At 30.8% G+C, this 11,758-nt stretch overlaps 1 protein-coding gene across 1 annotated transcript; it reads left to right on the top strand.

Moving 5' to 3' along the window:
• Positions 1-7,282: 7,282 nt before the first annotated feature.
• LOC132740492 (serine protease inhibitor Cvsi-2-like) lies at positions 7,283-10,844 on the top strand. The gene is made up of 3 exons (XM_060728405.1): positions 7,283-7,355; positions 9,893-10,003; positions 10,652-10,844. The coding sequence occupies exons 1-3, from the start codon at positions 7,313-7,315 to the stop codon at positions 10,777-10,779; spliced, it is 282 nt and encodes a 93-aa protein (XP_060584388.1). The 5' UTR covers positions 7,283-7,312; the 3' UTR covers positions 10,780-10,844.
• The last annotated feature ends 914 nt before the right edge of the window (positions 10,845-11,758 follow it).

Raw genomic sequence — 11,758 nt, 5'->3', positions numbered from 1 at the left:
TCCATGATAACTGATCTCGGACATTGAGTCATTTGTCTCTCACGGCAGATTCAGAAATCATGTGGGATTAGTAGTCGATCACTTGTGGAGAAATTTGTAATTACTGAATAAATAATAAGTAAATGTTAGATTTAAGTCTAAAAAAATATTTTCATTTTATTTAAATATTAATTTTATGATTTTATTTTAATAAACATCACTTGAAAGATGGTTTCCTAGATGTTACGTAATACATATAAAATAATACAATCAATGGTTCGATCATTGTCTTTATTTATTAATTCTGTGCATATACATGTACGATTTTTTGGCAATTTTCAATCAACACCACAAAAAACATCTAATTCTCAAACAACAGCAACAATAGAAAATGAATCTGTATTATATTACAGGAACAATACGAAAATATTCCTTTTACAAAATGCATTATATATTTAATTGAAAAAAACTTTTAATTTAATAAAAAAAATCTTGTCTTTTTTAAGGATGTTAAAGTCTTGATTGTGATTTGAACACAAGTTTCCAGCTATATTACGGAAGGTCAGTGGTTCTACTTAATTAAGAGTCTGGTCGTGCCTGGAACAATTCAAAAATGCAACAAGGAACCCCGCCAGTCTGGCTACGAAGTCTATGTATAGCCTTTAGAGTGTCTGTGTGACTTAAAACCCAACAGAGAAAACAAACAATAACTTTACTGATGATAAATCGTGTTCATTTTTCTTGCAATTCAAACATTTAAAAATGTGTTCCACTTTTCGCCCGCTTATACGTACACTAGTACTGTAAATATATATAGTTCAAAAATTGATGATATATCTAAAATTAATATAGCATTGCGGCATATTTCGCCGCGCTTTAGCTGTGGTAATAATTGACATATGCCAGGCTATTCCCTATACTTTTGGCTGCTTCGAAACTTTCTTATACTATAGACAAACTCAACACTTTCAAATTAAATATATAGCAGACAAACTTGTGGACAAAGGCCACACAAAAAGGGACCAAATACCATCTTAGTAGACAAATGGTCTTTATTTAGAGATAACCCTGTTCTATTTAATCAATGAAGGATAATTGAAGAGTGGTCTTTATTTACAGGGTGATCTTTATATGAACGTGGTCTTTGAAACAGGTTTAACTGTATATTGGTCCATAATTGTGTCTGCTTGTATATGTCTGATATTATCATTTGGGATATACTTATTATGTGATCTGTTTTCATATTGTTCAAGTCAGAGATCGAAAATCCGGTCATAACAGTACGTGATTTCTACAAGCAAAGTTTTTGTCAGTTTCTCACTTTTCTTGTTAAACTTTCCATATATAGTGATCACACGTAAAAGGATCTCACACCTTGTGTTTTATTGCATAGTTTCCGGAAGATTAAGTCCGATCCTAATACTTGACCAATATATATCTTTAAAAGTAGGGCAAGCGTACATTCTGTTTGCTACCTGGTTAAATAATTTTAATAATCAAATTTGTTCATGTTCATGTTGTTTTTTGATATATGCTTTTTTCTTGTTGTTTTTTGTTTGTTTTGTTTTGTTTTTTTGTTTTTTTCCGTCGTCTGCTACACATTAAAAAATTTATAGGTTCAAATATTGGGGATATATCTATAAATAACATGTCAATGTCTTTTTATTTCCTTTGAAACTAAAACTACTAAAAATAAACACAAAGCACTAAATACGTATAAATGAAGTACATGTATTGAGAAATATTTATAAAATCTTGTAAAATATGATGCAACATAAGTTCAACATTAGTACTATGGTAACAGTGTCGTACTTTTTTGTGATAAAAAATAGTAAACATTATCACATTTTACATAAAAGATTTATAGTTTCACAGTGATTGTAAATATCTTGATTAAAATTACATTTCGTCTATAGTTTGATACTTAAACTATTTATTTAATTTATACGGAGACGTTCCGCTTTAAAATACACCCGGACTGTCTCAAATTAAAGACAGTGAATATTATACATATCCAAGAGGTTACGTGGTTCAATCCAAGTAATTTTCTTGACCTCAGTTAAGCAACAGACAATGCCATATTGGATCAGACCGTTCTACACCAAGACCAACCTTGAACTGCGGAGCCAACGTTTCAGTGAAAATTCTCAACACAGAAAGCGTAAGTTCGAGTGATACTGGGTGTTTTTGTTAAAGACTGGGGGTTCTTTATTTCCACTTTATCAATTAAAACTCATAAGAAGTGGCCTTAATTTGCAGGGTTATCATTATTCAAATGTGGTATGTAACACCGGATTGCATATAATTCAACCGTATGCAGGATACGCCAAGTTTATTTGTTTCTTCTTTGTTTTGATTTCATATCGAACTGCTTGTTGTCCTTGAGCGCTAAAATTAGAAATACAAATTTTGGATATGCATTTATGCATATTTACTGCTATATTTAGATTTAAAAAATCACGATTTCTACTCAATGAGAAATTGAATGACAAACAGCCGTCACGTTCCCACGAGTCTAAAACCGTGTCAAGTATGAGACAATCTATTTACATATTTTACATAATTATAATTGCAAAAACATTCATCAGTCGCATGATAATGTGTGCTTCAAAAAATATTAAACTTGTGATTTATCTTGAAAAAAATAAACATGCCTCAATTAAGATTCATGATGATTTTCATGAAAATGTATTTAAAAGAACTATTTCAAAGTGAACTAAGAAAGTAATTAACACATTGCAAACGGCATTACATTCCACTTAAATTACAAAAAGGGGTCAAATTATGCAAGAATAGCCCTTAGTGCGTTAGTAACAAAGTAGATATATATGGGGATAAACATTGCAAAACCAGTAAAACATAACATGAATCTTAAATCCTTTAAATTTCCTTAAAATCTTAATACATTTTTCTCAAGTTTGATTTTTTTGAAACCTTTAAGCTCATCTGTAGGCATGCGGATTTAAATATAGTCTGTTCATTGGCATAGCGTTCCCGTTTTAACTTTTTTTGTTTGTTTGTTTTTTGTTGTTTTTTTGTTTTTGTTGGTGTGCAATTATGTTTAAGTTTTGCTTATCCTAGGTTAGCAAAGGCTTTTTTTTAGGTGCGAGTTTTCTCGAACTACATCATCATCATCATCATCATCATCATCATCATCAACAACAACAAAAACATCATCATCATAATCATTATCAATATTATTATCATCATCATTATTATCATCATCATTTCATTATTATAATTATTATTATTATTTTTATTATTATTATTACTAATATTATTATTATTATTTCATCATCATCATCATAATTTTCATTATTATTATTATTATTATTATTATTATTATTATTATTATTATTATTATTATTATCATCATCAGCAGCATCATCATCATTTACATTATTATCATCATCATCATCATCATTTTCATTATTATCATCATCATCATCATCATTTTCATTATTATCATCATCATCATCATCATTATCATCATTTTCATTATTATCATCATCATCATCATCATTTTCATTATTATCATCATCATTTTCATTGTTATCATCATCATCAGCAGCAGCAGCAGCATTATTGTTAAGTCACTTAAGCAAGCAAATTTTACTACAACAGCATAATTATATCTTCAATTAGATTGTTCCATTTATTGCTCATGTCATTTCATTTCATGTCACAGATTTTTTGTCATTTTTGGCAGATTTTAATAAATCAATGAGTGGATGTCTCGTAACACTGACGTAAGACCATTGTAGCATTTTTTGTGTTTGTCTCGAATAGTTCGTTATTTACGAACTATCGTACACATCTCGTTAACTTACCTAATATACAATTATAACAACAAGTAGAGAACAAATTATATAGATAGATTGATAGATAATTGTTCATGATAATGATATATGCAATGGACATTTATAAAATACAATACAATTTGATAAAGAGTTTAGGGGCGTCCGTGGCCGAGTGGTTAAGGTCGTTGACTTCAAACCACTTGCCCCTCACCGCTGTGGGTTCGAATCCCGACAGGGACTTTGGATTCTTTCATGTGAGGAAGCTATCCAGCTAGCTTACGGAACGTCGGTGGTTCTACTCAGGTGCCCGTTCGTGCCTGAAATAATGCACGGAAGGGCACCTGAGGTCTTCCTCCACCAGTAAAGCTGGAACGTTGCGATATGACCTATACTGTGTCGATGTGACGTAAAACCCAAAACAAACAAACAAACAAAGATTTTTGCCCGCGGCCCAATGGACCTATTTGAACCTTTTATGATCAATTACATTAATCATATAACTTTACATGATATGACAAAGAACTTGAGGGAAATGGTTATGGCAAAACAACACCGAATTATGAATATGAAAGAATGCACATACTAGTACAATACATAGTTAAGAGAAACATAATCCTTATTGAAATGCAAAACCTAAAACGCCTAGTCTCTATACGTATAGGTAAAATGCAAAATTATATTAGAAACAAACCATCAAACATTGTCTCAGTTACAAATATTTGCTTATCAAGCAAATTTTGTTAAACAATATATACGTTTTTTATAGGTGATGTGGGTGTTGTAATTGTATGGCTGGAATACGATCCAACATGTTTACATGAAAGGCTACTTTGCCCCATTTATCATTCATGAAATTTGCCCATGCTGGAATATCTGTCACATTCATAGGGACGTGTACTTGTCGCATGCATTTTGTTTTCAACAAAAGATACTTGCATTGAGTCTTTTGCACAAAATGGTTCACAGTTTTCACATTATTCATAAAGAATGCCATAAACAGCAGACTTTCCTTTGAAAAGCGTATCCCACTCGAAATGACCGTTTTAATATTCTTTGGGCTACTTTTCAACTGATAGGCGAGTTCTAGGGAGTTTACCAAAAAAATATGCATCAACACTCAAAGTCACATTTGCATATACGAGGTCATTAAAGCTGCATGCCTCCAGATGAGTCTAACGACTTTAGGAAACGTAAAATGATTCAAGATTCAAGTAATATTTTACATGTTATGTGCGGTCGATGACTGATTTTTTTTATATTTACACTTATATTTATACTGCGTTACTAACGCAGGAAGGGCTATTTATGCATATTTTGACCAGGTTTTTTTTGTAATTTACATGGATTGTAAGTGCCATGGACAATGTGTAAATGGCTTCATTTTGGTTACATCATATATTATACATTCAGATATAATTTTTAAATTTTTTATGAAAATTAGCATGAATCTGGAGGCATGCTGCTTTAAAGGTGTCATTCCAGACAATGAAATAAGAACATCTTAGTTATATCTTAGCAATCTCAGCTTTAAGATACAAGAAGTTTTCAAGATTTATGACTACAAATTTGATAGGTTACACGTGCGCGCTCAACTTTTATGTTTATGTTTATGTTTCTAATCGCTCTCAATAAACAAATTTACATTGTATCTTCGTGTTTTGGGTAATTTAACAAAGTTTAACATTTTCCCTCCTCTCTCAAGACAAATTTTATATCATGTTCGTGAAGTAAAACAATGTTTCATGTTTACAAATATGATTTAAATTGATAAATACGCCGATATGTAAACTATTGAGCTTGTATAAATGGGCCTTCAGTTTTTGTAAAGGTTGAATCATTATGCTATTTTTAGATAATTGTCAAATCAAAAGAATTTAGGTGGAAAAATGTAATTGCCGTCGACAAAATACGTAAACAATAAAGAAAACTACGGAAGAGTATACTGACCCCCCCCCCCCCTTATATATTTTTTATGCCTTCAAGAAAAAAACCTTTGATACATATCTTTAAAAAAATTGACAAGTTATATGATATCTAAAATATATCTTGCAGAGTTTTATCTGTTATTATACACCGTAAATCACAAATATGCATTGTTTCTTCGATGATATTTGGAAATTTAAGAGAACAGAATGTTCTTCTTAACATACAGTAGTTGTACACTTTAGCCTTTATCATATGAATCTCATGAAAAAAGATGTATGAATTAATAAATTTAATTAAATTCTCTTGGTATAATAAGTCTATTTAATATCTATTTTTATATTATTAAATGGCCATTTTCTCTTTTTGATATATGAGAAAAACATGTATAATCATTGAAAAAGATGTAAGAAATATGTATAGTATAAGTTGCTCAAAGTTTCAATACCATTTATATAATAATAATATATAAAAGTTAAATTAAAATTATATATATAATACTGGCAACGTTCTCGTGTACCGCAAGCGTGTTATCATAACGATCAACTTACTTTAGGAAACATATAAAACATCATCTAAGCTTAAAACTCAGGTAAAGAATATATATATTATATATGATTATATCATCTCTATATCTGTGAAACAAATAATGGCTCGAAAACATACTGTTTTCAAATAAATAAAAGCGTTTACTCCAAGAAAACGTCTGCTTCTTGAGGTAGAATTTCAATGAAAAGAAGAAAAAACATATTTCTTATAAATAAAGGTAAGGTCTTAAGAAAGACTTAAGTTTATAATACGTATCTTTAACAGTATAGTAGCCTAAAACAGAAAAGATCAATATGAACCATATATATAACTTTTAAAAAACCATTACGAACTATGTTGTTATCATGTATCGTCGTATTTTAAACAGGCGTATAAAATATATAAGGGGGGTCAGTATACTCTTCCGTAGAAAACTCCTCGATAAGCTCGCCGAAACATTTAATTTCTTCCCCTTTTAACAAAAAAAGAATGAAAGCCATTTTATTGTTAACTTTGCAAAATTAATGGTTTACCTGACAATTTTTACCATTTTTTTTTTCAATAGACTTGTAATATCGCACGTTTGTAACATTGCTATTCATCCTACAATATGTACCATTAATTATATTACATTGCCGGTAAAAAGTTTTGATTTGTTTTCTACATTGAATAAAAGAATTGTTAAGTATTATAAGTTCGTTATGAAGACTTTATATAATGTATATGATCTGAATGAGCGGACATTTGCGACATATAACTCGCCTAGCTTTTGTGGTTATATAAACTTATATCCATAATTATAACCTGTCAAAAATCTTGACAACAAATAATACATAGAAGCGTGACGGTTCTTAGATTTTCTATATTAAGCTGAAACAATGTGCAACCCCACGAAGATTTCATTCACATCACAATTCCTTTCTAAAATTGATTCCACTTATCTGGACATCGTGTAATAACGCAATTTTTGACCGAGTGACTTGACCATATGTCAATTTGTCTCGTAACAGACTCACGATATGTTCCCTATAAAATTACGATCATAATTTGAGACAAACCAGTATCAAATTGATTCTATCATCATGAAGGTTGTTTTCTGTTGCGCCGTATTCGTAGCCGTTCTTGGTAGGTGACATTTTTCTTTAAAGATATATATGTACTATGCTCAAGTTTGATATTAGAAAATATTGTTAATTGATTCACAGTCTCTTTGAAAATGTAAATATAAAATAAACATGTTTTGACTTTACACAAAGTAGATATGTTACAATGTATGTTTTTTTTAAGTTTTATACACTATAGGCAGTCACAATATGAATACATAGTGTCATTAAAAACGGGCAGTTTTTAAGGAAAACCAATTTTACTTGATCTTAAATAGGGAACGAAGCTTTCCATACATAGTGTATTCATTCTTTTATTCAAATTAGACCTAACAGTAAGAATTATGAATATTTGACAAAAATATTTTACTCAATGACGAGCAAAGTATATATCTTTAATAACATTGTAAAGTTATTTATGTGTTAAATTGTGCGACTTTTAGAAATTCATATACTAGTATTGTATTATCAAAATTGTGGAGAGTTGATAACGTGAAGATACTAGGGAAAATATTAGACAAATAAAACCATAGCGCGCCGTTTCTATTTACTAATTTTGTGACTACAAGTAATTAAATATTTACTTCAATACTACAAACAATCACACAATATAATTTAGTCATACATGTAGTTATATGATGTCTTCACGTGGCAAAAGTAAATACGTATTTTATTTTGAACTGCCAAATTTTACGAAAATTATAGAAGGACAAATGTCACGCGCTTATCTAATGCTTCAAAAATTCTCTTTTTATACCTTTACTTCCAAGGAATGAAGACTAGTTATGCATACGTCATATATGTTGATATCGTTTCTGAAATAGAGACTGTAACTGAACTTCCTATTGAGACAAAAATCATTTATACATGTATATATATATTATATATAGTTAATAGTATTCAAATGGTCAAAATTTGTTATATTTGTAGAAACATATTTTAACTTTGTTGATCAATTTATTGCTTCTATAAATGTCCTACACTTTGAATTTACCTTACTATACTTTATTTTACCTTAAATAGTCAATTTTACTTTTCACAACATAACATTATTCCCTGCGGTCTGGAGACCGCAGGGTATTGGTACGCGTTTAACTTTTGAGGCATGGAGGAGCACGTGACCTGTTTTCGGTACATGGAGGAGCATGTGATCTGTAAACCGTATATGATTGGTTAATTGACCTTTTCGAAAACTTAGCTAAATACCGTGCGCCGGTACGTTACGGATTAACCTCTAGGGTCATAGTCCGCAATGACCCTAATTAAGAACAAAAAACGATTACGTTGTATTTCTTTTCTAATTTTCTATAATTATTTTACAGTTTAAGGTGGAAAAACTTGAATGATGTGTTTGAAAATTTCAATGTTTCTTTAATATTTATCTCAAATTTTACAAACAATAAATTGTTTATAATACTGAAAATCTACACAATTAAAATATTCGTAGTGGCATCTGGCATAATAAATAGAGACATTTTCTGCGTAAACTTGTGTGTTTAAATTATTTTTTTGCTCGGAATTAGTCATAAAATGGTAGGCATATTTAATCATTTTCTTAAAAAGAAATAATTGTTTATGTTCGGCCTTCTCCGGTCTTCAACGGTTACCAGTTTCCAAAGAACTTCTTCTATATTGATCGTTTATTGTTAGCTATATTCCTGACACAAACGTTTATTTATCCCCCTAAACAATGTTGAAAATAGTTAAATGAAATATCTTTATATCATTAAAAATGTTCCCCGCAGGAAACCATTTTACTTGTATTTGAATTCACTTTACTTATTTTGATATTACATTAATGAGCCTCGCTATGACACAACCAACATAATGCGTTTGCGACCAGCTTGGATCCAGACCAGTCTGTGCATCCGCGCAGTCTTATCAGGATCAATGTTATTCGCTCACAAACTCTATAACAAGTAGAGAAAATGATAGCGAACAGCTATAAATCTCACAACACTTGCTTCTTTTTAATTTAATATTACTCTAAGATACTAAAATAAATTTCTTTGAATCACTTTTATCTGGTTTCTCTCCCATATCTTACGAAAATTTTAGTTGTACTTTTACATCATTTTTACATTTGTAATTTTGAAACTGTATTCACCACTTTACACTGATTGCAACTGCTAAGGCTTGTCTTTTGTCACAAAAGAAATGAGTAGAATACATAGAGGATATTCAAGTTTTTTCTATAAATACATGATTTATTTTCATCGAGTGGTATGAAAATAAATATTTCATGAGTGGCGGTAGCCACGAGTGAAATTTTTGTAATTTTCATGCCACAAAACTTGAATTTTCTGTTTATTATATACATTTTTTTAATCTTTTTATGCGATAGAATTTGAAAGACTTTCCCTTAAATTTTGTGTACTGGCAGAATTTAAAAGAAAGTAGTCCGGCAAGACACCAGTGAAAATACGGAAAATATGTTTCACTGCAGTGTAAAATAAATTTTTACAGTGAAAATACGGAAAATGAAAATACGCATTTTATTTCATCAATATTTCTCAATATTTCATTTATAAGTATATAATAAATCTTCTTCTGTTTTAGCTCTAACAAGCGCCGAGGAATGTAGATCTGTTGGCGACTGTGATCACGTAACATGTCCAGAAAATAATTACCAACTAGAATGTCATTTAAGACAGTGCACATGTACCCAGGGTAAGGATATTAGATACAGATCTTCCAATTTCATAGTTGAAAATCTTAGTTTGTCAAGATGGTGATTTTATTTAATTTGATCAAGCCTTTAAGAAAACCAAGTTTTCAAAAGTCTAAGCTGTGTTTACAGCTATACGCATCAAGATAAACGAGGAAAGTGTTGGTCACCCAACCCAATTTTCTCATTTTTTTTTAAATTATTCATTCTTTAAAGTTCAAGGTAATTAGTCTAGGATTTAAGCGCTTAAAGCTACATGCCTCCAGATGAACGAAAATATTTCAAGAAAATCAACTTTGTAAATTAAAATGTACAAAAATTTTAAGAAAAGTAAATATATTCAAAATTCTTGTAATGTAGTATTCATCACCATATTTCTACTGCGTGACTAACGCAGTAAGGACACTTTTTAACTTTTCCTGGCCTATTTGTTGTTAATTTTCGTTAAATGTGCCATTTGCTATTTAAAAAAAAAATACTTTCTTTGTTCACTCGACAATATTTTCCTTTTTAAAACATGAATCTTCAGAAAACGTGATACTATGATTTGCTTTATTTGTACACTTTGACTATATGAATGACTCGCTTTTATATAAAATTATATAACTGTTATGGGGTGCTAGTCTAATCCATTTTCTTATCAATTTCAGTATCATCAACCGGAGGTTCAACCGGATGCAAAGTTCAGTCAGACTGTGGTGGATCCGACTGTAGATTCGGATGGCACTGCGTCGATGCCAGATGCAGATGCGGATTCGGATTTGGAGGTGGCAAATAGATTCAGCACAATGTGCCAATTGTTCATAAAGCTGTTAAATTTGTTTAAATAAATGTACAACTCAGTTTCAACTACATTCGATTTTTTTTTCAATGAAATGATTTTGTCTTCTTTGTTGTTGATGATGATGATGATGATGATGATGAGGTGATTATGATGATGATGTTGTCGTGTGAAAGGTCTTGTTTATTATAGTGACACCCCTACTGAAAGGCCCAGCCATTTCTGACTTATGATACTTGCATACCATGTACCTCCCAACTCATATCGCTATGCCAGGTGCTAGGCGAATAGAATTCGGTAACCATTCATTTTAACTATCTAGTGGCTCACGAAGCGGCCATTTCGGAACGAGTCTCACGAGAAACATTCATCCTTGCATTAACGCCCCCCGTGGGCTCGAACCTTCGACCTCCCGATCCGAAGGCGGACGCCTTAACCACTAGGCCAACAGTACCGGTTAAATAAAACACACAGCTATGTCCATGCCCCTAGCATCATTTAATTTAAAAATGTTTTCATTTGATTATTATTAGTGCTCCGAACAATATACTTATTAACATATGATTATTAACCTCCAAAATAAGTACAAACTTATAAAGTAAGTAATGTAAATATTAAATATTAAAGTACAAGTTTGTTTCTTCTAAGAAGTCCTTTAATGTTTAGAAGGAAGTGAGTAAAGAAATTCCGAGAGGGAATTAACTCGATCTGTTGCGAACCTATGCATGATCATGTCATTCAAGAAGGAAATGTTTGATATTGAAATATGCATTACAAACTATACAAAATGAAGCATCATCTCCTATTAAAATGGGAATGTGTCCAATTCGACAACTAAGATGACGGTTAAAAAGAGATAGAGATTCATATAAACTTTATTTAATATGGCTTTGGACAACTTGAAAATCACTATTTGGTACAGTAAAACTTCTGGTTGGGTATTTAAATATTATATAGTAAAAGCATCGACCTTTTC

This window comes from Ruditapes philippinarum, unplaced genomic scaffold, assembly GCF_026571515.1.
Source record: "Ruditapes philippinarum isolate M1 unplaced genomic scaffold, ASM2657151v2 ctg550_1_1_1_1, whole genome shotgun sequence".
Classification (NCBI taxonomy): domain Eukaryota; kingdom Metazoa; phylum Mollusca; class Bivalvia; order Venerida; family Veneridae; genus Ruditapes; species Ruditapes philippinarum.
The sequence above is the reverse complement of the archived record's forward strand: the minus strand, read 5'-3'. Positions and strand labels throughout refer to the sequence as shown.